Below are 25,286 nucleotides of genomic sequence, written 5' to 3'. Positions count from 1 at the left end.
GGTTTGCCTTCACACTGCACTGTGGAAAGCAAACTAAACTCTTTGAAAAACCAGTTCACCCTCCTTGCCTAGGCTTGTGCTGCACCAAGAACCACTGAAGTTCTGCACTTCAGAATCACTGAAGTGCAGAACTTCAGTGAACCAAAGAAGACACTGAGCGCAACTTCCTCCTTCGAAAAAGATTTAAACAAAAATGGAGTAGTGTCAGATTTTAGAGGATGTAGGATTTCTCTTTTGTTCTGCATCAGAGTTTGGTTTTTTGTTCTGCATCAGAGTTTGTTTGCACATTCACATTTCCCAAAACAAACTGGACTTACTAGCCAAACAAACCAGAGTTTGATGAAAGCGGACTAGAGAGATCTGGTGTGAATGAACCCTAAATCTTCCAGGATCGACAGGGGTTGAAAACTGAAAGGATTCAGTCAGATCAACTCTGCTAGATGACCTTTAGCCTTCCTGTTATCTGCTGGATGGATGGATGTGTGGCCTTTCCTGGACTTGGCTCTTCTTACCTGGTGTCTGCAGAAGGTCTTGTGGTCCCTCTGACTGCATGTCAAACTCCTCTCTGATAGCTAATAAAGATGGCTACCTTTTCTTCATTTTTAGTCCTACAACTTCCACACTGAAGTTGTTGCTGACCCGATCTGGTACTAGTTATAGTCTGTTGTTTAAGAATGAGACTGTTCAACCTGCTGGATTTGGTCAGGTCTAACCATTTTCTTGGCACATCTAGAGGTTTGCTTCTTTCACTCCTAAAATTATGTAGAAACATCTGTTCTTGGTCTGATGATGGAACTGGCTCTCTGTTAGTGCAGCTACACCTCAACGTTTGGATAACTTGAAGGTCTCTACATGTTGCCTGTTGAAGGTCATGCTGTTGAGTGTTGCCACTGGAGATCAAATGGATGACAACCAGTATGTGTCTTTCTGTGATGCAGCAGCTAGGATAGTGAAGCTGACTGCCTCAGACTTGAAGCGACATTTTCCAGGCACATGGCACTATCAGGTAACTAAAGCTATGTTTACATAGCAGGCCTTGATGCCAAATTTGAATATTTTCTTTTTGTCGATAAAATTACATTTTGTTTGCGTGGTCCTTCATACTACAAATCAAACCCAACTGCAGAAACTTCTGTATGAATGATTTCCGACCCCAAACTGACCCGCATCCGCAGAGGAATGTTGAGGTCACACAGCAGTGCTCTGTTTACGAAACACTCTGTTACCTTCAACTGTTATGAAAACGTACTGTATATCAAACATGACTAAAAACAACATTTTGACTTTGCAATTCAGCACTTTAAAATTGGGCCTCTGTCTCTTTAAGAAGCGTTTGCTTTTTCTGACACTACGCCTTCAGGAAGTCATCGCATCAACATTCTTAGGAGTGTTGCACTGAGAAGTATTTCAGATGATGAACTTAGCTGATGCTCAGTTTCACCAGGTGTTTGCTAATTGTGGTTGACTAGTTTGAAGGAGCTGAATGGAGTGGGAGGGCTTTGTGAGGAGACTTCTGCTTCAAGGAGGAGCGTTGTGAGAGCAAAGCGTTTAGGCAGCCCTGAACGGTTGACACTGGCAATTCAACGATTTCTCAGACATGCATGAAAGGATCAGTTCAACACTCCAGGTATGTTTCTGTTGAGGGAATAACATGATATTCAATATTAGGGTGGTGTTTTCCTACAGAAATGGCAGGTCTGTTGATGTGTTCAAAGGCGGTGTAGGAAGCAATCTTTGTGTTTCCTGTGGTGGTGGAGTTCAGAGTTCTAGACAGTGGAGGCTCCATCAGATAAAACCCGTCTAGTTCAGCCCTGCAGCGTCCGCTGTCCTCTCATGTTCCGGTCACCCGGGTTTGTTCACGGTTTGTTGGGAATCAGACCGGAGCAGCGCTCATATTTCCTTCAGATATTGGCCCACAAATGTTTTTTTTTTTAACAACAAAAAATCACACAGACATGAGATCCTGTTTCCATAAAAATCTTTTTCTTCTTTTGTCTCTGCAGCATTTCCAGCTGGCATTGATCGACTCTAATCTCTGCACTTTGTCCAAAGCTGAAAGTAAGTCGTAGCTAGAAGCTGAAGCAGTGCGGCGCTGCAGGATGGAGCTTTAACTAGTTATACTCCAACCTCGCTGCTTCCCTGCCGACCGCACTAGAACTAAGACACAGGTTGCCTAGGAGACGGCACGAGGAAGGAGCTGAAAAGACTTCCCAACACATCACACATACACACTGTGATTTCAGATTACATGATTACACTGGAGAGTGTTAAACTCCCCCCGCCCATCTGCGCTCCACACTGCTGGCAGTCTGTTTTAATGGAGGTCCTCAGGGTGGATGGGAAATCTCCCAGATTGTCATCATGGTTAATTTCTTCTTCTACTTTTTCTCTCTTCCAGTTCAGTTCCACATCGCTCATTTGTATGAAATCCAGGTAAGCAGGACACATTTGAAATGATTCCCTGCTGTGTCAGCGACGGCGTATTAGAGCCACTGTAGATAGAAAAAGGAACGGAGAAATGTTGAGGTAAATTTCTGAGCTCCAAAAGTCTCAGATTTGTGAGATTAAAAATATGAGAAATTTTAAGGTGGATTTCAAATATTTTCTAGAGAAAATAAGAAAATTGTTTGAGCTCAACTTGTAGATAGGTGAGATAAAATTCAAATTTTGAGGTTCATCTCGGGAATGTTTTTGGGAAAATTTTCTGAGCGCCGATGGTCAAATATTTGCAAGAAAGGAACTCAGAAATTAGTTTCACATACTTTCTAGTAAAAATAATGCTGACTTTTTTGTGCGTCTCTGATTGAATACTTGCGAGAAAAATACTCCAAAACATTGAAATTAGTTTCATATATTTTCTAGAGAAAGCGTGCAAGTATTCTGAGCTTGTAAACTTGAACATTTTTTTACTTTTCAATCCCAGAAGACTCCCATGTCTGTTTCAAGAAAAAGTCCAGGTTTAATCTCACAATTTCTATTTTTCTCCCCTCGCAAATCAGATTTCTTTGAGCTCAGAGAATGTACTGGTCTCTTACAGAAAATGTCTGAGTTTAGACTCAAAAGTTTCTTGGACTCTTTTTTTTTTTTTTTTCTACCTACAGTGACCCTAATAAGCCATCATATCTCCCCCTTACAAATTGACCTGTACATTTCTGAAGGTCTTATTGGTAAATTGTTTTCCAGGTTCCTCTACTTGCATGTATATTTTGTTTCCTTTCCTTGAGCTGTATTGTAGATATTTGTCTAGTAAATTCAAACCTTTGCTTGAATTAGAGACAGGCTGGTTGTAAATTTGCAGAGAAAAAGGTTTTTTGGGGGAGGTGGGAGTTTTGAAAATCCCCCCCAACTCTGGAAATGTTCAAAACTTGAACATTTCCAGAGTCTGGGGAGGTTCGCAATTTCAAGAATATTCATGAATTCAAAAAGTTTTAAACTTTTTAAATTTTAAGACTAAAACATTTTCTAGAAGATTTTATATTAATATCAAAATTTGATTTATGTTTGGCAGAAATGAACTGCTTCCCCCTCCCTCCATTTTCAATACCCCTAATATGCCACTGCACTATATTCTTGAAATGAAACAATTAAAAAAAATTTGGTAGCCTGATCCTAAAAATGCAAAACCATATCACAGAAGGATCACTGAAAGAAAAGGCATGTTTGAAAAATATTTTCCATTATTTCTAAATTTTTTTTTTTTTTTTTTTTTTAGAAAAAAAAACAATCGACATATTAGTCCTCACCTTTTTAAAAAAAATAAATAAAATTTTTTGCTTTTTTTTGTCCCGCCTGTCTCTGGCAGACATGTGGCGTCTGGCCTGTACTATTCCTCCCCTTCCTCTAAATTAGTGGCTCTGTCTGGTCATTAGCGGTGTGAGGACGGCTGTGGTCTTTGTGTCCAGAAAGGGCCATAAAACAGCGTGTCTCCTGTCTGCCTCTTACTACCTCTGCGCCTCAATCTGTCTGTCCCGCAGAAGAAACACAGAGCGGCGAAAGACGCGTATGAGAGTCTGCTGCAGATGGAAAACCTTCCTGCTCAGGTGAAGGCCACCACACTGCAGCAACTGGGTAAGTGGCTCCTCCTGATCCGTTATTTTCCCCCTTGAGTCAAAGTTGTAGCAAAAGTGCTGCAACTTATCCTGGTTTGTTTCGGTTTCCCATCCCCTGCCTTGACAATAAAGTGTGTGTGTGGGCATGTGTGTGTGTACTTCAGGCTTTAAGTTTTGGTCTTTGAGAAGATAGTGTTTTTAGAGGATAAATTTATTAGTAAAACTGGTCCAGTTGTGTTTGAGGACAGAAGTTACTGAGACTCTTTATGTGTTGTGGTTTAAAGCTGCTGTATGTAACTTTTATAACAAATATAAATTTTTTTAATAGTAGAAATCTCCCTGCTCTATGCTACGCTACAGCTGGATCCCCACAACATATTCTGCTGTCAATGCTAGGCTAGTTGTGCCACCGATAACAGTAGATAGACAGCGTAAAGGATAAACAGAAAGTTGTTACTGCCTTTAGTACACTAGGATGATTGACAGCGCTAAGACCTTCCCCCGTACTCTGATTGGTTGTGACATTTCCGCTTGACTCGGGGAGGAAGTGGAGTAAATAAATGGTTTATCTGTCTCATACTGTCATGACACTGTAACAGTTTTAACAAATAAGCATTTTTACAGTTACATACTGCAGCTTTATCGCCATATTGTTTTACACTGCAAAGCATTCTGGGTAGATGACGTGTGCTAGGCTCTGCAGCTCTAGCACCATCATTTTTGTGAGCTACTTCTCAATGAAATGTTTGTTAAAACATTGCTAAAGATTAACAGAGGACTGATGATGTGGTGACTTCCTCATGTTTGATGTAGCCAGCATTTTATGACAACTGAAGGTAACAGCTACTTGATTGTGCTATAAAATGGGACGATGTGGCTGGAAAATGCATAATACTGCCACATTTAAGAGCAAATTTAGCATCAGTTGGCTAGATAAGGTTTGATTTTGCCACTGGCTCACTTCTGTTGCCATAAATAAAGCTAGGTATTGTGGGAGTTAAGTCTGTAGTGAGCACATAGCTAGGGTCACAAACAGACCCCAGAAATATCACAATTTATGTTATGCTTTATTGTAATTCAGCAGGATCCCTCAACCATCCCTTATATTTATAGTTTTTTTTCCATCTTATATATTATTAAAGGTGGCATTAAAAAGGTGTTAAGTCTTAAATTTGACTTGCTGAAGTCTGCAGCTACCCCAATAAATCGTCCTGCTCCTCAATAAAACGACATCAAATCAAACCAATCTGAGTCTCCTGCTCTGCTACTGCATCAAAACAAGGTTCCAACAGCCATACTCACTAAGTACTGCTAATCATTGCCTGCTGGGGGTTTCCATGGTGACGATTGGAGCATGCTTCAGGTGTATAGGAGGACGTGAAGGGGACAAGGGGTGGGCTGTGATTGCTTTGGTCTGTTTCCCAGAGCGACATTGTTTGTTGGAAATGGCTTGTTACTTCTTGTGTGTGTGTGTGTGTGTGCGTGTGTGTGTGCGTGTGTGTGTGTGTACATTGTGGCTGCTTCAAATGAAGCCTTTTGAAGAATACCACCTGCCTCACTTTGCCCGTCCTTCTCCACTGTTCGGTTAAAGCTCCTTAAGGGGACAGGGGCCCGGGCGGAGTCGGCCGTCTCCATAGTGGCGCACGTTTTGTCTAGACGGAGGCTCATCGTTCCGCCCCATACCAGTTTCCATTGGAGCTCAGAGGAGTTGTTGAAGACTAACAGCTGATCTGCTCTGCTGCTCATTAGGCTGGATGCATCACACCGTGGAGCAGCTGAGGGAGAAAGACTCCAAGGGCTGCTACGCCATCCAGTGTCTGCAGAAGTCTTTAGAAGCAGATCCCAACTCCGGCCAGTCCTGGTACCTTCTCGGCAGGTACGCCTTAAAGCTTTTTGACATTATTTGCTTCTGTTGGAAATACACACTACAGACACGTTGCTTGCCATTGTTTACGTCCGGAAAATTTCATGCGTGCTGACAATGTTTGAGGGCAGAAACACAATTCTTTTACATGCCATCCAAAGCCGCGCTGCCGCGGTCGAACAGTTCACAAATGAAGCCTGGAGATAGAGGTGTTATTAATTTTGTGCAATGCACCACAGCAAAAACCAGAAAAACCATTGGAGAACAACTCTGAGGCCCTGTTTACACGACAACAGTGTCTGGTGAAAATGGAAGAGTTTTGTTGGGTTTGTACTGTACATTTACATGAATCCACCGAATGGTTTCTTTGACAACGGTACATATTGAAAACGGGTTCCTGTGCAATGGTTCTGAAACGTACCGGTGTCCGTTGTCTTGTAAACAGAGTAAATGGATCTTTTCTGTCAGGGTTTCCCTAGCTCATGCATAATATGATGCAAAACATAGCTGCTTCCTACAATCCACAGAAGAAGAAGAAACTACTGACAATGCTGGTGTTACTACAGTTTGTGTTTTCCCATCAGATATGGTTCCCTCAGCGTCTCTTCACCGCTCTGCACACCCCAAGTGGCAAAATACACGCGTGCTTATTCAACGCTCATAAAAAGCACTCGCTTGTTAAGCACTCTTATCTAGAGAACTACGGACACCCTGAAAGTTCAGCAAAGTTATCCCACCTTTTTCCAACTTCATCCTAAGACATACATAGTGTGTGTTTTCCTCCAAGATGTGGGGGAACAGAATATGATGTGGAAATGTGAAATGATGTACCTTCAAGTAGAACTTTTACATTTTTTTTTATACATGCTCACTTAGTTTCAAAGAACCTAGCACCAACTAGTGGCTTGGTGAGAACATTACGCCTTTTCGAAGTGTACGTTACTGCGTAAACAAAAGTTGTAATTAGAATGTCTTTGTGTAAATGTGTTAACGGAAACGAAACAAAAATTCCATTTTCGTTGGATCATTGTCATGTACACAGGGCCTAAACTATTTGAGCTCCATTACCATAGCAACCAACTGACAACAGCTTCCATGGGTGTATCAAGATTTAACACCAAAACATATTTAAAATTTCCAACACAATGAACAGAACGTCCAGTCTGTTAGTTTTATGTTTTCAGGTTTGATGTTTATTTTATGATTGTTACTTTGACAACTTGACAGATAAAACCAATGAAAGTTGTTGTCACTGAGTAGCTTTTTGTCCCTGGGTGGCGGGACACATTGTGTCTCAGAAACATCAGTCATTCTTGTGTCTTAGAACAAATTTGTTCTTAAGATGCAGCTCAGCATTAAACCTAGGAGATTACAACACTTTGCTACTCTGATATTGATTGTTGGTCTTTTGCTGTGGCAATCTCTGTCCAACTGACATAAGTCATGAAATATGTTGTTTCCCTAAAATGCAATGATTTAGAGTTGGTTTTGCTTTCTGTCGGGCAGGTGCTACTCCAGTATTGGAAAGGTGCAGGATGCCTTCATCTCCTACCGCCAGTCCATCGATAAGTCGGAGGCCAGCGCTGACACCTGGTGCTCCATAGGGTAAGAGCAGAGTGTGTCAGCAAGTGTGGCTGTAGAGTAAGATGCTTCTTACTGTAGACAAAATCCCCTGCAAAAATATTCATCCCGCCACAGCTTTTGTGTTTTATAAACAGAATTACGAAGAGGAAGGACAATATTAAATGTTTTAAAGGGATCCATGATTAGTTGTAATAACATTATTTGCTTGAAATATTTCAGATGTTGTTATACAGTAAAAATACTGCAAGGTGTTTTATTTTTATAAATGTAAGTAAAGTATTGTCATACGGATGTCGCCATTTTCTCCATCCATCCATTTTCTGTTCACCCTTGTCCCTAATGGGGTCAGGAGGGTCGCTGGTTCCTCTCCAGCTGCGTTCCGGGCGAGAGGCGGGGTCACCCTGGACAGGTCGCCAGTCTGTCGCAGGGCAACACAAAGACATACAGGACAAACAACCATTCACTCACACCTAGGGAGAATTTAGAGAGACCAATTTACCAAACAGTCATGTTTTTGGACTGTGGGAGGAAGCCGGAGAACCCGGAGAGAACCCACAATGCACAGGGAGAACATGCAACCTCCATGCAGAAAGACCCCGGGCCGGGAATCGAACCCAGGACCTTCCTGCTGCAAGGCAACAGCTCTATCAACTGCGCCACTGTGCAGCCCTCGCCATTTTGTTTACGCTACAATGCATTACGTATGCTAGGTCCAACAGTGCCAGCTCCGTCCAGTCAGAACAGAAACTTTTGTGCGATAATTTTAAACCCTTTAAATTTGAACCGGAATGAGTGGAAATGGAAAGCAAAGGAGAAATGAAGATGAGGTAGAGGAGCGATCCTGTTTGTTTTAACAGATAACTCATGTTTAAAGTCACATGACAACCCTGAGGGACTTTTCCTCAGCCCAGACGTTTTGTGGGCTGCCCTTGTCCGTTTCCACAATCTTGACTTCTTGCATTTTGCTTATAGACCCGACTCCCGTGTCATCAACCTGACATGGATTGCGATGGTGAACAATACAATAAAGACATCCAATTTTTGAAGAGCTTTTATGTATCTCAAAAAGCAGTTTCGGTGAGCAAATTAAAAATGACAACATATTTACCCCAACATGTTCACTTTGTCGTGGGTCCCGTTTAAGAAATGTTTTCAAATGGCTTACATTTTACTGAAAAATTTGTAAAACTGTAACTTGTATTTGTGTTTAGCTCCTTAAACAAACCCCACACAAGACATACAGGAAATACAGCAAGAATGTGAATGCAGGTGCTCTGGTCAGAACCCTAAATGGCCTAGTCAAACTCCAATATACAGTGTAACAGCATGTAACAATTAAGAGACAATTGGAAATGGTAAGGTCTGGACCGTGTCCCCCCCTGACCTCTCTGCTTGCAGTGTGCTGTACCAGCAGCAGAACCAGCCCATGGATGCTCTGCAGGCCTACATCTGCGCCGTCCAGCTGGACCACAGCCACGCCGCCGCCTGGATGGACCTGGGCACGCTGTACGAGTCCTGCGGCCAGCTGCAAGACGCCATGAAATGCTACATCAACGCCACGCGCAGCAAAGCGTGCCTCAATACCGCCGCCCTCGCGCAACGCATCAAACTGCTGCAGGTGGAAGCTCCGCCCTCATTTCCCCCATCCCCACCCCCTCCAGCCTGCTGTGTTTAATGTCGTACAGTACTTTTTGGTGTTTGTGCATTCAGGTGCTGTGATAACAGCCCAGCATTGGCAAAGCAATCAGCTTTTAAAATGCATATTGTCCTTTTTTTTTTTTTTGGCTTTGAACACATAGATATGAATAATAATTCATATTAATGTGTCTTTCTCTCACTTTTAAAGCATACATTCACGACATTAATCATTTTTCTTATTTTTATGTCCAGGTAGAGACGCTAAATTAGCGAGCAAGACTTTGTTTTTGGTTTTTTGTCCTTTTTTGGAGTATTTCGGCTTCCAGTTCAGGCTCTAAAGTTTGTTGTTTTCACACAATTTCTCCTCCTAGGCTCAGTTGTGTAACCTTCAACCAAGTAGTCTGCAGAATAAGAGTAAAATGCTTCCTTGTATTGAGGAGGCGTGGAGCCTTCCCATTCCTGCCGAGCTCACGTCCAGGCAGGGGGCCTTGAACACAGCACAGGCGCAGCAGGTGAGAATCAGAAAGAGATGGAGCGAGGCCCCATTTTTTTTTTTTTTTCTTCCTTTCTTTTTCTTTTTTTTTTTTTTTTTTTTTTGCAGTAGACGCCAGATTGTCTTTCATCATTCCTCTTCTCAGATTGTTAGAATTGTCGCTAACTCTCCATGCAGAGCAATTACTGTCCCACGTTTTTTGTAATTTTTGCCCACTCACTGCAATTTACTCAGCAAACTCAAACGCTTGGACATGCGTGCCTTGCAAAAAGCATTTTGTCTCATTAAAATGTCCATTTGTTTTATTGGGATTTTATGGGATTGACCCTCTGAGCCCATGCTTTACAGAAGCTCAGAAAATATCTCAAACTTTGTCAGGTTGGTTGGAAAGGATCTCAATATGGGGGGTAACCTAAACCATCAGCCTTGAAGCATTCCAACCTAAAGAGACATTTTTACTCTCGATCTAGCCAGATAAAACTCATTTAGAGCCATAGGTGTGAAGTGACCTAGTTCTCTGGACTTTAACTAGGCCATGCTATCACATCTACCCACCTTAATCTAAACCAGGGGTCAGCAAGCATTACAACCCAGTCTTAAGGGGATTCTTAAAACTGAGTCTGTTGTGTGTTCCAACCTAATAAAAAAAAACAAAAAAACTATTGCAGAAATAAGCCTGCATTGAGACGGCGTGTTCAGGGTGATGCCTGCTGTCAGTTTTTTATCATTTTTGTTATGCAGGTCAGAAGGTGCGGTGTCTGTCTGACCAGAGCATCTTCTTCCATAATTATTCTCCTTCCATTTCAGATTTATGCTATTTTGTGTTGGTCTATCTCATAAAATCAAAATCAAAGTTTTAGTGTTCTGCGACAAAATGTGAGTAATAAAACTATTTTTGCAAGACATTGCATGTAAAGGTTTGGATGCATGAATTTATTTCAGCAAAGTGACAATCATTCATCCCAGCTTGTCTGTTTTTGTGACAGATGTAAATGGTTCTGTAATTCTGTTCCTCTGCAACCTAAAGAGGCATTTCTGCTCTCGGGCCAGCTAAATAAAACTGCTTTACAGCCGCAAAAGTCACAAGATGCTTAGAAAAAAAGACAACTTATAATTTTAGATGTAACTTAGAACTTTATTTTAAGTTTCATGTCAATTGTTTACTATTTTTACCATCAACCTGCCAGGAGGCTACAGATAAAAATGACCCCTAGTGGCTGAATCTGGTATATGTCCTGGTTTTAATGCACTCCTGTTGATCAATATACTCTACCCCTCATGAAACAAATTAGATAGAAATTGATATATAAACATCTACTCTCAGAAATGTATTTTTCAAGAGCTAGTATTTTATTTACTTTTTGATTAATTAAACAAAATTTAGCAAAAATATTTTTTTCTACCATAGAATAGAAAATTACGCAACAAAGAATGTGCGAAAAATAGATTTACAACCATTAAATGGTATGTTTCTTGTCATTCTATATCAAAATTCAACAGGGCATCCACACATCCTTTAAAAGTCTTACATTTGTGGAGCTAAAATTAAGGCCTTAAAATATCTTAAATTAATTCACCCTTGAATACGTTAGTCATAGATCTTAACTTTTGTAAAAATAAATAATTCTTGCAGGACTTTTCTATCATGGGCGCACAAAGACAGGTTCTGTTTTGGCTTAATTGTGATGCAGCAAGTTTCCCCAACCACCCTTATATTTAGAGATTTTGCCTGAAATTTCTCCCTGAAATTTCACATTAATAAGTCATTAATATTAAAACCACATTACGTCTTAAGAAAGACTTTCCAGGAGACTGAGAAGTTATAAACATCAAAAAGTAAATCAGAAGAATTCAGCTTTAATTTGTGGGATTGAATTATTTTAAAACCTTTGTGCATGTAGATGTTGTAACACTGTCGTCTTTAAGTGTCCCTGCAGAAAAGTTTAAACCCCATTTGAGCTTGTAGGTTGTTTCTGCTCTGAAGCAGTGTTTCTGCTGGATTCACAGGCTTGTAAAGGGGAGGGAGGCCCATCCGCCAGCAGCCACACCGACCCTCTGGCCAGTCCTGCTAAAAAGAAACGCACCACCAGCCAGGTCAAGGTACCGCAGAGAGCCAGGGGAGAGGATCATCGCAGCTGAAGGGGCTTGAGAAGGAGCGCTCACACAGATTTGTTTTTGTGTCATCCTCAGGGTGCTGCCGACCTGTTGACAAACGAATCCAATCAGCAGCAAGTCCCCGGCTGGTATCTGACGCCACAGAAGATCCAGGTAGGCGAACGTCTCAACATTTTAGAGCATCTGGTGTTTCCTGTTGAAGTGAATTGTGGATTATTAGTTCTGTAGCAAAAGAGCATGACCAAGCTGTTCCTCTGCTCAGAAAAATTCTTTTTTTTCAGCGGCAAAAATGAGGGGGGGAAAAAAAACACGGAAATCACTTCAGCTGCATTTTGATTGGCAATATGAAAAATGTTGAAGCTGAATGTGTTTGTTGGAAAAAGGACACTCATTAAGACAATGTCTTTAGCCTTTTTTATTATGAGATGAAAGTAAGGACTTGTAGACATTGTTTTATCAACAATTTATTATAATATATATATATATGCACATATATATTAGCTATAACTTATAGACACGTTGCAATGTCATGACATTCATGCAAGCACCCGTCCTCCAGCTGGAGGACAACCAGCCGCTCGCCCACGATGACTACCATTAGTTTTAGCTGACAAGTTGTCAACATAACGCACTAAACCTTTAAGCAGGATTTATAAAAGAAAAAGGAACGCAGTGCTTTGCTACTTATTGTCAACACGACGACGAGAGAACAAGATCAGGAAAAAGTTTTAATTAAAACGATAGTGAGGGAGGGAATAGGTCAGCTACGCTAGCTTGACTTTGACAGTCTGAACATGTAGACGTGCTGTGGGATTCGGTATGTTTTGGTTCAGTAAAAGGAAAGGTGACCCACACATTATCAGTAGAGCAGGTGTTTCTTTTTTTAAAGGTTTTGTTGGCTCTAGTGGCCTTTATTTGAAAGTAGTTTGACAGGAAACAGGGTGATAAGAGAGGGGGAAGACATGGGGCAAATGTTGCCAGGCCGGGAATCGACTATGGCCTCAAAACGTGGGTCGTGCTTTTCCCCTGCGCCCCCACAGCAACCAGTAGAGCAGGTGTTTAAATGACCCAATCAACCACCACTGTGTTCAGATAATCATTTATTAATCATCACAAAATAAACATCAAGCCTGAAAACTCTAACGGACTGAAGGTTCTGTTCTTTGTGTGGGAAATGTTAGCCTGTTTTTTGGTTTTGAATCCTGATGCACTAGTGGAGATGTTGTTGGTCAGTTGCTATGGCAATAGATCTGTGTGTGGCATAACCGACAGAGCAATGAAAAAGATTGAGTTTGATTTGTTCAACAGTTTTTCTGCATAATTTTTCCTTTGCTGTGATGCACTGGACTAAATTAATAACACCTCCATCTCCAGGTTTCATTTAGTTAATGGAATTGTTCTACTGTGGCAGCTTGGCTCTGGATGGAAAGTAAAGGAATCGTCTTTATGCCCTCCAGCGTTGAGCCCATGCAAAATCTCCGGATGTGAACGATGACATGCAAAGTGTCTAAATAAATCATAAAAACGTTACTCAAAATGAAAACCAATCAAGAAAATCCAGGTTTTTTGATTCTCCAGTTAAAACTGTTGATCTTGTGCCGAGTTCACTGAACAGTGTTGTGTAACTTGCAGCTGTTGGATCATTTACGGAGCAACCGGGCCAGCCTCACGCCCCCCCGGCAGCACATGCTGGAGCAGCTGGAGAACCAGTTCTCCCTCATGCAGCAGCATCAGCAGCAAGTGGGTTTGACTTTTTCATTAAAGACCCACTAAATGTGTGTTTAGCATTAGAGCTGGAGCGTTCTTCTTCTGCTGTGCTTCAGATGAGGCAGCAGGCTGCAGCAGCAGCAGGCGGCCAGCCGCGGTCCGGCCTCCACAACGGTCCGTCAGCGGACCCCCCTCACAACCCGGGACTCTCCCACTCCTCTCCTATCAATCACGCAGCTGGTCGACCCCCCCAAACCAACGGCTCCTGTTCGAGCCCTTCGGCGGGTCTGCTGGGACACCTGGACCTTAAAAACGCCAGGGCGGGGCTGGGCGGCGGTGGTGGTGCGAGCAACGGAAACGTGCCTTACCCGCAGCAGAACTCTCTACCTCACACCTGCACCGCCACCAGTCAGCCCAGCACCACCAGCAGCAGCACTAACACCAGTCCCAGTCACGCAGACGAGACCTGGAGGAGCCAACCACGCAACACTACCACTCAGGTACTGCACCACTTTCTGCACCGATCCACTTCTTTCACTTTGGATACCAATATCTGAGGCTAAGTATCGGCTGATTCCAATCCAATACAGAAAAACAGCGGTGGATTGACTTGTATTGTACAAAAAATTACTTTTTCTGAGCTTAGCATCATGTTATGACTTTATTCCCTCATCAAAAACTAACCTCCTTCTTGGTGCTGCAGTTTCCAAGCTTTCGCCTCACAGAGCAGCCCTCCATATTCAGCTCCTTCAGACTAGCCAGCAGCAATTAGCAAATACCTGGTGGAACTGCACATCTGCTGAGTTTGATATACGAGGTACTTCTCAGATCAACGCTGGTGAAAATGTTGTTAAAGGGTTAGTAGAGGAGCCATGTTGTGATGACGTCCTGAAGGTGGAGTTCCAGAAAGATCAGGAGCTTCTTAAAGAGGCAGAGGCCCAATTTCAAGATGTGAATAGATCTGTTCTTATGGATCGGGCACATTCTCACTGATACCTGATCTAGAATTGTCTTTGATATCAGGATGGATATAGATATTACTAGATCTACATGGACATGAATCTGTTTTCTGTGTTCTGATTCTGGTTTGTTTTCCCAACAGGTGCTTCAAAAAGGTCCAGGTTCCCATCCGGCAGGTCCTGATGGAGAACCCCCTTTCTCCTCCTCTTCCTCCCCGTCTCAGACCTCCTTCTCCTCTAGTGTTCTGAATCAGGTTGGACTCTGCTCCGGGCCCTGCACTGCCTCCTCCTCAGCCTCCTCCCTGTCCCCCACTTCCCCACAGACCACGCCCAACCACTTGTCTTCGCCTCCCCACTCCGCCACTACCTCAGGGGTCTATACCAAAGACGTGGCCATAGCGGCGCCTTCCGGGGGGAAAACCGGAAGCACCGTCCCCGCCGCCGTTCCGCCACCAGGTCTCGAGGCGGCCGGTGGGCATCACGAAGAAGCGCCGTGCAGCCCTGGCTCCGCCTCCCGGAAAGGATTGACTAATCACATCCAGCCGCGGGCGCAGGAGCGCTCCGCCAGCCCGCCGCAGCCCGCCTCGCCGGCCGCTGGTGCGACACTTACTTCAGACAATCCTCAACTCTCAGCCTTTGGAAAGGGAAAAGCCAACGCTACCAGTAACCATGACAGTAATCACGGAGGGTCTTCCTCAGAGAAAATAAACCACGTCCTCCCAGCTCTCCACGCCAAGCCGGAGCACTCGGCAGCTTCCTCCCCGCTGTCGGTCGCCCCGACACCCTCGCCGTGCTTGACGGACCCCCACACCGCCAGCGGCCCCTCCTGCCTTAACAACCTGTCCAACTCCAACAGCCAGGGGCCCACGCTCAACGGGAAGGGCCCGGAGGACTCCCAGAGCCCGCAGAGAAAGACGCCACCTGCTGGGCTGGCTCCATGGTCGTCGGTCTCCATCTACCCCAGCTCCAGTGATGTGCTGAAAGCCTGCAGGTCAGGAGCTGCTTTCATTCTCTCTGCTCTGGAAACCTCTGAGTTTACCTTAAAACATCAAAAAGAATTCCTTTCAGCAGTTCTACAGATTTAGAAGTGTCTTCTGTTGTCTGTTTTGTCCAGTGACAGTAAATAAACAAACTCCATGCAGTTTTACTGGGTGTCCACGCATCCTTAAAAAAATATTCAGTTTGCATATATAAAATTAAGACTTTAAAATGTCTTGAATTACAATTATGTAAGTTGGCCCTAGATATGTCAATCACACGTCTTTTGTTGTAGCAGGACTATTGAGTCTCATAGGGTGTAATGTAGTGACTTTTCTGTCAGGTAAAGACTTGAGTTGCATGTAGACATCTGATGTTCTGCTCGAGTCAGTTGAGGCTACCGCTAACTAGCTGCTGGTGTAGACTTGCTAGCTGGCTTTTTTTGTGCTGCTAGTGTACTGTTGCTATCTAGCTTTTTATGCTGCTGTTATGCTAGCTAGCTTTTTTGCGCTACTGACATACCCTCGCTTGCTAGTTAGCTTTTTTTTTTTTGGCATCCATCATGGGTTCAGTGTGAATATATTGCCTGTTGACTGGACAGCGTTCCTGTTTGCCATTGACTAGTTGATGTTTCTGGGGTCTGCTTGAGGCTCTTGGCAGCGGCTCTACAACGTTAACTCCAACTGTGCCGAGCGTTGTTGCACAGAATACACCCAACACCATACAGCTTGGTAACAGAAGTTTTCCTCTCCTGCTGTGACTAAAACTCCCCAGAAACCTGTTACCACTGCTACTGCTAGCACTGATCTGAGAGCAACATTTGGTGCAACACAATCCCTCAAACACTTTACTTCAATGTAAGGAACAAAAGTTTGCCTTTTGTACGTTTATTTCATGATAATGTCTGAACTTTCTTTCATAAAGCTCTTAAAATGGTCTTTTAAAAATTTTAAATTGATTACAGTCGTCTGCCTAAATTTATTTTTCTTTCTTGTTCTAAAATTACAATTTGCTTGAAATAGTTTCACACACAAGCTAGCAGGAGGTAGTGTGACGACCACCGGGGTTTTCTCTGAGGATCTTTGGTGGAACACGTCTTCCTCCTCAGCCGTTCTCCGTTGGAACTCAAGTTTGGATCAGAACGTTGTTCGGTCCTGTGGGGTCAGATGCAGATTTCTACACTGCGTGTTTCCCCTGGAAAAGCGTCAACACTCTCTGGTGGGAAGTGAGCTGTTGCGTAAGGGCCTTCAGCTGCGGCCCGGTAGACGCCGTGTTCAGGTCTTGTTAGCAGAACCGTGAATCCTCTCAGGTGTGAAAGCAGAGATCTGAGGGGTGAGGAGGGATTTATTTTTGTGGCTCTTGAAGTTGATTTAGACGTCTGGCTTTCACCCCCGCCTCTTTATGAACTTCTGTGTGAGTGTGTACTTGTTTAGCTATTCTTCTTGGCATCATTTCTAGCATATTTACTAAACTGGTGAAGACCAGTAGGTCTTGGATACACCGTATTAGGACTGCACTTTGGTTCCAGCATTATTTAGGGTCAGGGGAGAGCTTTCGAGTTGAGGTGTGAGTTTGGGCTGCAACTAATGATTATTCTAATAATCAATTAATCTATGAATTATTCTGGGGAATAATCTGGAAAAGAATATCACAATCTGAAAGATTTTTAATTTAAGTCTGTGTTTTTTTTATATATAATATTAGAAATACTTTGAAAGATGCAAATTAACACATTTTCTTCAAATAAAAAAATAAACATTATAATGCCTAAAATTCAATATAATGAATTTTAGGCATTATATTGCACTCACAGCATTCCTTTATTCAATCTGAACTGATAAAACAATACCACTTTTTGACTAAAACATATTTACAGGCAAAGGTTGTATATTTTTTTTTGTTTTTAGCTGAAATTGAAATGCACATGCTTTTTGTACAATTCTGGCTTTTTTTTATGTTTTATTGGCTCTAGTGGCCTTTATTTAACAGTAAATTGACAGGAAAGTGGGTAATGAAAGAAGGGGGAAGACATGCGGTAAAGGTCGCCAGGCCGGGAATCGAACCTGCGACGGCCGTGTCGAGGACTAAGGCCTCCTTATGTGGGTTGAGCTTAACCCCTGCGCCACCACTGCACGTCCAATTCTGGCTTGATTGACTGATTGATGTTTTGTTTTTTTCTTTCAGCACGCATCCATTTTTTCACCATGAAATCTCCAGTTAGTGAACAATTACTGAGTTAGCTAACAACTATTTCAATAATTGATGAATTACGATTAATTTGATTAATTGTTTCAGCTCTTGTGAGTTAAGTTTTAGTTAGGATAAGACCTAGACTAGTAGTAGTTAGGGTAATGATGACTTTTTTTTATATAAAAATGTAATGTATATTCTTTTTCTGTAGTTTTGTCTTAATTACTCCCCTAAATGTTTTTTTTCTTTTTTTTGCAAATAGACATATTTTTTGGTCTGTTAAATCCAGCTAATACTTAATCAACTACTAAATTATTTGATCATTTTAATAATTGATTAATTATGATTAAGCCGGTTAATCATTTCAGCCCTAGTGTGAAGGATTGGATATAGAGTGCTAATGGTTAGGATTAGATGTATGGTAGTAATGGTGAGGGTTAAGGAAAATATCTGGGTTTGGCTTAAATGCAGTTCAAATGAATGGGAGTCAATGTAAAGTCTTCATACGGGTAGAAATATAGACGTGTGTGTGTGTGTGTGTGTGTGTGTGTGCGTGTGTGTGTGTGTGCGTGTGTGTGTGTGTGTGTGTGCGTGTGTGTGTGTGTGTGTGTGTGTGTGTGCGTGTGTGTGTGTGTGTGTGTGTGTGTGCGCGTGTGTGCGTGTGTGTAAGCCATCCATCATGCTGTACTCTTCTCCTCTACCTCATTTATTCCATGTCAGTGTTTTCATTTAGGACTCCAGCTTCCACTGAATCACACTCACAGGAAACATGACCTACACCTCCACCTAGTGGCAGAGCGGTGCTGCATCCTCACAGCACCACTTATCACGATCACACATGTTCTTCAGCTGGATTTGTATTGCAGCCTTGCTCTGCTGCCTGGTTTTTTGTGAGTTTCAGTGGATTTTTTTTTAGCGCTGATGTCTTCCCGCTTCTGCAGAAACCTGGGGAAGAACGGCCTGTCGACCAGCAGCATCCTCCTAGACCGTTGTCCCCCGCCGCGCCCGCCCGGCCCACCCTCACCCCCACTGCCAAAGGACAAGCTCAACCCCCCGACGCCCAGTATTTACGTGCGTCCATCCACCTTATTGGAGGAGGGTTCCTCATTTCTGTGTGGAGAGTAACGGTCACTCTGACGCCCCCTGCTGTCTGCTTTCTGCCTCTACAGCTGGAGAACAAGAGGGATGCTTTCTTCCCCCCCCTCCACCAGTTCTGCACCAACCCTGCCAACCCAGTAACCGTCATCAGGGGCCTGGCTGGGGCCCTCAAACTGGGTAAGACACTGACTTCCTGTCTCAGCTGTTACTCACTAGCATTACCAGACACGATCCAGTGTTTAAGGTTTGAAAAGTGCTTGATATTTACACTGCACAGTTTTGTAATAAAGTGCAGTCTAACATTTGATTAAAAACCTAAATTTGGAAAACGTTATTTGCAGTTGAAACGTGAAAGGTCTGTCACGATTGCATACTTTTACCGGAGGAAAAATTGACCCAGAATTTATCACAATAAACGAGAATTTTGTTGCTTTAAGACCGTTTTCAAGTACTATATTGATAATGGTAGAATAGTTTATCTTTTCAAATAATTTTTTTTCCTCACTTCTGAAGTGAAATCAAGATTAAACGTCTCTTGTTGTTAAATTAAGAAAAACAACAGACAAAACATGAAACAACTATGCAGAAAAACGTCCAAGAATCCCAGCCTTAAAAATTAAAGCAAATAGGTCCAACCATCCTACAAGGGTTAAAATATAACACCGCCACCAATTTTGGTCTCATCACCAAAATTGCTTCTATTTTCTAAATCCCAGAAAGCTTAGTGAGAAATTAAAAAAAATTAAGGTTTTCTGTGCCAGTTACTTTGTACACTTTGGCATTAATTTGAGCAGGCAGGTTATTTACCTTAACACAATTTGGAATGTAACGAATATGTATTATTCCTAATGGCTCAAAAGATGATCTTATATATGTATTGTGGGATTTTCTTTTGTTAAGTTAGTGTTTTGTTCTCAGATGAGTCAGGTGTGTAGGGTGTATGCATGAAAGATTTCAAAATATACAAATTTTGTAATACTTCATATTACTTTCTGCCTGCTATGTTGAATAATATCACAAGGCATTATTAACAAAACTTTTTTTTTTAGTCCAGTTTTATTTTAATTTTTTTGTGCTGTAAAAGTTTGCTGACTTGCCTTGACAAAGCTTGAATTTCACTGTGGGAAACCCTGTGCCATAGATAACTGGGGGTTTTCTCTATTAGTGGCTTTGACATCTGCAACAGCAGCACCACCTGCTGGAGGATTATATTAGTGCAGACTTCTCAATCCTGCTTGTTTTAAATTTTTGTTACTTTCTTTCACTTTCTGTTACATTACAGTCACACATTTTAGAATTAGTTATATTTTCTTGTGATTTTATGTGACAGCTTAACACAAACATCCCCATGGAAACTTGAGCACATGATTGCCATTACAACGTTACAAAATGGGGACAGAATGCTGAAATGACGTTGTGTCATATAACAAGCTTTTCTCAATCTTTTGCGTTTCACCCACTCGCAGACCTGGGCCTGTTCTCCACAAAGACGCTGGTGGAGGCCAACCCCGAGCACCTGGTGGAGGTGCGGACCCAGCTGGCTCAGCCCACCGACGAGAACTGGGACCCGAGCGGGAGCAGGAAGATGTGGCGCTGCGAGAGCAGCCGCTCCCACACCACCATCCTGAAGTATGCCCAGTACCAGGCCTCGTCCTTCCAGGAGTCGCTGCGGGTCAGTGGGCGGATCAGCCTCACCACCTTTAGATTCTAAACTCTACCGTTTTAAAATGATGGAATCTTTTCCTGACAGGAGGAGAATGAGAAGAAGAAAGAGGTGGAAGCAGAGGCAGCTTCCTCAGACAGGTAAGTCATTTCTCCTTCCTAGGGCACTGCTGCAACCAGTCTTTGGAGGTAAAAAACCATTAAATTAAATAAAACTCTGACAGTGAAAGTCTTCCTTGGTTGTAACAGACACATTACAATATGATAGAACAATAGAAACGGCCTCTGTTGTTCCGTAAAGGGGAAATTCAGGCGTAACGGATATAAAAGGTTCATGTAAAAAGCTCTTGGTGTTAAAAACAATATATAGAAATCAAGATTAACTATAAGAATGTCCTGTAGAAGACTATAACAGGAAATACTGTGCAGCTATTAGAAATGGTAATATCTGATTCATGTGCAACTGAGTGAGATCACATTTACAAAAATGTACATAATGTGGACGTGTAGAGAACACTGAGAAAGACAGACTATTTATAATACAGCATAAACTGCAGAAACTGACTTAAATCATGGTCTAAACCAATGGTTCCTAAACCTTTCCATGCTGTTGTTCCCCAAACAGCATTAGCTTCTGGCCGTGGAGCCTCTATTGCAAACCCACAGGCAATTCTGACATTGCCTGTGGGTTTGTGAATCATGGCAAACACTTCCTCACTCAGTAACATCCACACTGAAGTGCGTCTGGTTTCACTGTGGTACTAATTTGGAAAATGGCCAATGGAGTTCAGTTGAGGTTCTGTGATCAGTATTTTGTCCCGCTGGTGGAAATAACACCATTCCATTGCTCTCCAGTGGGATCCGGCGGAGGAAAGGCCCTCTAAAGCACATAAAGTTTGGCACCAACATCGACCTCTCCGACGACAAAAAGTGAGGAAACTCTTCTCGTCGTGGTTTGGTCTCTCAGCAGCCTGGGTCTAACAGTGGGCTGGTTGCAGGTGGAAGCAGCAGCTGCAGGAGCTGACCAAGCTGCCGGCCTTTGCCAGGGTGGTGTCAGCCGGGAACCTGCTGAGCCATTTGGGCCACACCATTCTGGGCATGAACACCGTCCAGCTGTACATGAAGGTGCCAGGGAGCCGGACTCCAGGTAGAACCAGGGCACACCCGAATATTCTGTTGTCCTCCCAAAGCCTTTAGTAATGCCAGTTTGTCACAGGTCACCAAGAGAACAACAACTTCTGCTCGGTCAACATCAACATTGGTCCTGGCGACTGTGAATGGTTCGCTGTGCCCGAGTCCTACTGGGGCGTCATCAATGACTTCTGTGAAAAGTACGTCAACTTTAAAACTGTTCTGATTGAGCCCAAAGTGGGTCCTGGTGGCTGATTGTGTGGTTTCTGACAGGAACAACATCAACTTCTTGATGGGCTCCTGGTGGCCCAACCTGGAGGACCTGTACGAGAACAACGTTCCAGTGTACCGCTTCATCCAGAGGCCCGGGGACCTGGTGTGGCTCAACACCGGCACCGTTCACTGGGTCCAGGCCATCGGCTGGTGCAACAACATCGCCTGGAACGTGGGACCCCTCACAGGTGGGTCAGAGAGGACGCTAAAGGTGTTTACACACTAGATAGTCCAGTAGACTTGGTTTGATTGGAGGCCAAATTTGCAACATTTGTTGACGTTTTCAGCTGGTGCGGTTTGCTTTCACACTGCATTGTGTCAAACAAATCGATTTTCACGTATGCATTTTAAATGGGGCTGGTGTGAATGCACCCCTATAGTGGATAGAGGGTCATCATCCACTTGACTGGACAATGTCAGTCTTCACCATTGGCTAATTTCTGAATGCACCTCGCCCTATATGGTAGTAGGTGCATTCAGACTTTAAGTTTGACCCTCACAAACTCATCCCAGAAGTTTTGGTTTTTGCCACTTTTGATTCTAATACAGCAGGATCCTTCAGCCCTATACTTAGTTTCTCCAGTCTTAAATTTCATTATGGGAGGCATTAAACAGGTTTTAAAATGTCTTAAATTTTATTTGCTGAAACCCTGGAAAAGTGCTTGAATTTTACTGCAGGAAAAATGTGGGGAAAAAAAAACTAATTTTCCCAAAGGTGTGCAGAAGCTTTCTGTCCTCTGGAGAGGCGCTGAGGGGTCTCCTCTCCCTCAGGGGTCTCCTCTCCCTGAGGGGCCACACATTGAGTTTTTCTGCCCTGTGTTCTGTCTCCAGCCCATCAGTACAAGCTGGCAGTGGAGCGCTACGAGTGGAACAAGCTGCAGAGTGTCAAGTCCATCGTTCCCATGATCCATCTCTCCTGGAACATGGCGAGGAACATCAAAGTGTCGGACCACAGGCTCTTCGAGATGATCAAGTGAGGCCCGACTGGGTTAGCTAAGCTTAGCTTAGCTCAGCTGCTTTGTTGGGGTTGACCCTGAACCCTGTGTGTGTGTGTGTGTGTGTGTGTGTTAGGTACTGCCTGCTGCGGACACTGAAGCAAGTTCAGATGCAGAGGGAGATGCTGCTGGCTGCGGGGAAGGAGCTGGTGTGGCACGGCCGGAACCACAGCGAGCCGGCCCACTACTGCAGCATCTGTGAAGTAAGCAGACGGGTCTCTGCTGCAGTTCAGGATGGGAGCGGGCACTTTACCAGTTCTGCTCTCCCCTCCGCTCCCGTACCAGGTGGAGGTATTCGACCTGCTGTTTGTGAGCAACGAGAGCAACAGCAGGAAGACATATGTGGTTCAGTGCCAGGACTGCGCCAGGCGGGCCAGCGCTGACCTGGACAGCTTCGTGGTTCTGGAGCAGTACAAGATCGAGGACCTGATGCAGGTTTACGACCAGTTCACACTGGTGAGCAGCCAGCTCCACTGTGGAGCTATCAATATTAACGCTGCATAAAAAAAAAATTTAACCATAAATGAAGTGCGTTTCTGTAAATTTTCAGCCTCGTGTGCTGAAGTTTGAACATAATTTTCTTTTGTTTCTCTTGAAGGCTAATCTCCCATTTCTTAAAGGGACAGTATTATGGAAAATCAACAATTTTTCTAACTTTAAATCACGTAGTAAATGTTTTCCCTCATCAAAAACATAACTGGAGTGTTGCTTTCATTCATGTTTGAGAAATCCTTTAATGTCCCATGGCAACCATTCAGCTGGGTGGACATAGCTCCGCCTTTGAGGACAAAGCTCCTCCCCTGAACTGCAGTTTCCCAAAACTCCTCCACTCAACTCCTTCAGACTATCCAGCAGCAATTAACAAACACTTGAAGGAACTGGGCATCTGGAGCTCCTAAAATGGTTAGCTTCTTTTGTTTCATGTTGTGATGACTTCCTGAAAGAGTAACAGAGTGTAATCTTATAAAACCCCATGATAACAGTTACTTGATTGCGCTATAAAATTATTTTATGTTGCTGGAAAACACATCCTGCCCTTTAAAATAAATAAATAAATTCTGATAACAGCTCCACCCTTTCTCCTCTCCTCCTTCTGCCCTGCTCTGTAGGGTTCCTGTGGCAATCAGAGCAAAGGAAAAGCCCTGAAATTACTCTACTGTTGTTGACAAAACAACTTAGCAAAGCCTCATTTTACATGCATGTATTCACGACTAAAGCAACACTAAACGCCTGTGAGCAAATACAAAAACAATGAAAAATAGTCAGACATGAGAAATGATTTCCCATGTTCATAATTTTATTTATGTTCTAATAAAATTTAAACTATTTTGAACTCTGTTAAATTGTTTTGGCGATTGGGATTATTTCACAGCAACCTTCTGATTAATCAAATTAAAATGTTAAATTGTTTGACGGCCCTAGTTTTGTAACTTAGTGTGTTTATTTGAGCATGAACTCTGACCTGTGTCAGATCAAACAAGTTCGATCCGAACTGATCGTATTGTTTCTTCTCCACAGGCCAGCCCGCTGCCTTCCTCTTCTTGATGGAGTCATCTTCTTCTTCTGAGAACATTACAGAACCATAATGGACCTCAGTGGAAACTCTCAGAACCCCCCTCCCTTCCTCCCTTCCTCCCTTCCTCCCTTCCTTCCTTCTTTTTTTCTTTTTCTGATATTCAGGAAGAAAGGCAGCAGTCCCTCCGACTGCGTCCTGTAGCTATCCCATAAGGCAGCTGTGTGAAAGCTGTGTGTCTATGCAACCTGCCCCGAGCGATGTGCCTCCCCCTGGTGGACTGGAGGGATTGGGTTGGGGGACGGCAGCTCCTCCCGTCGTCACGACCAGACTGTTCTACTGCTTGGCCCATCTGGACTTCGCCACAACTCATCAAATGAAAATAACAATAATAGCATAAAGTTTTGTACATATTCTGTTCGAACCATCAACCTGGTCACCACAGACTACTGATCTGATTGTTTTTTTAAAAATTGTTTTTTACATTTTTTATTCTGTTGCGGACGGACACCGGAGCTGCGTGTGTGTGTGTGTTTGTGTGTGGTTAGTCTTTTACTACGTCAGACACCTTGGTCAGGAAAACCAACATACATGTAATGTGAAATGTGACACGTTTTGTTTCTGCTCTTCTACTCACCCTGGATACGTAGACTTCTCGACTTTCTTAACGTGGAGGAAGAGAATCTGATTTCCAACCAGCCAAGTCACAGGAAAAAAAGGGTTGCACACAAACTAGAGTGAACTTTGTTTCTTTTCTTCTTTTTTTTTTTATTTGGATGTAAATTTACACTATTTATAAATTCATATTTATTGCTTGAAAATATTTGTTGATGGAATGCTGTAATTTTTCTCTAGAGTACCTGCCATTAAATCTGAAGGGAGCCCTGTGATTTTTAAGCCTGGCCCCCCTTATGTTTTCTATATAAATAAACAGCTTAGTAAGCCTTGTACAGAGACCTTACCTTGAAATGGGTTTATTGTTTGAAGGATGTTTTATGCGTCAATAAACAAAGAAAAAAAAAACAACTTCTTTATTT

The 25,286-nt window shown here is 43.0% G+C and overlaps 1 protein-coding gene across 3 annotated transcripts in view; it reads left to right on the top strand.

Moving 5' to 3' along the window:
* Positions 1–25,286, top strand: part of kdm6a (lysine (K)-specific demethylase 6A) — a 40,423-nt gene extending 15,137 nt beyond the window's left edge. For 2 of the 3 annotated variants that reach the window (XM_044131249.1, XM_044131251.1), the window contains 24 exons: positions 2,004–2,058; positions 2,399–2,433; positions 3,975–4,068; positions 5,799–5,925; positions 7,420–7,518; positions 8,896–9,115; positions 9,507–9,647; positions 11,636–11,728; positions 11,819–11,896; positions 13,376–13,483; positions 13,567–13,950; positions 14,553–15,400; positions 18,519–18,648; positions 18,747–18,852; positions 20,142–20,347; positions 20,426–20,478; positions 21,193–21,267; positions 21,336–21,484; positions 21,554–21,668; positions 21,742–21,929; positions 22,573–22,714; positions 22,813–22,939; positions 23,022–23,192; positions 24,255–25,286. In XM_044131249.1, coding sequence (XP_043987184.1) covers positions 2,004–2,058; positions 2,399–2,433; positions 3,975–4,068; positions 5,799–5,925; positions 7,420–7,518; positions 8,896–9,115; positions 9,507–9,647; positions 11,636–11,728; positions 11,819–11,896; positions 13,376–13,483; positions 13,567–13,950; positions 14,553–15,400; positions 18,519–18,648; positions 18,747–18,852; positions 20,142–20,347; positions 20,426–20,478; positions 21,193–21,267; positions 21,336–21,484; positions 21,554–21,668; positions 21,742–21,929; positions 22,573–22,714; positions 22,813–22,939; positions 23,022–23,192; positions 24,255–24,281 — 3,771 coding nt within the window. In that variant the 3' untranslated portion in view covers positions 24,282–25,286. The remainder of the gene's footprint in view (positions 1–2,003; positions 2,059–2,398; positions 2,434–3,974; positions 4,069–5,798; positions 5,926–7,419; positions 7,519–8,895; positions 9,116–9,506; positions 9,648–11,635; positions 11,729–11,818; positions 11,897–13,375; positions 13,484–13,566; positions 13,951–14,552; positions 15,401–18,518; positions 18,649–18,746; positions 18,853–20,141; positions 20,348–20,425; positions 20,479–21,192; positions 21,268–21,335; positions 21,485–21,553; positions 21,669–21,741; positions 21,930–22,572; positions 22,715–22,812; positions 22,940–23,021; positions 23,193–24,254) is intronic. The other variant, XM_044131250.1, reaches the window with a different exon arrangement.

This window comes from Gambusia affinis, linkage group LG11, assembly GCF_019740435.1.
Source record: "Gambusia affinis linkage group LG11, SWU_Gaff_1.0, whole genome shotgun sequence".
Taxonomy (NCBI): Eukaryota; Metazoa; Chordata; class Actinopteri; order Cyprinodontiformes; family Poeciliidae; genus Gambusia; species Gambusia affinis.
The sequence above is the reverse complement of the archived record's forward strand: the minus strand, read 5'-3'. Positions and strand labels throughout refer to the sequence as shown.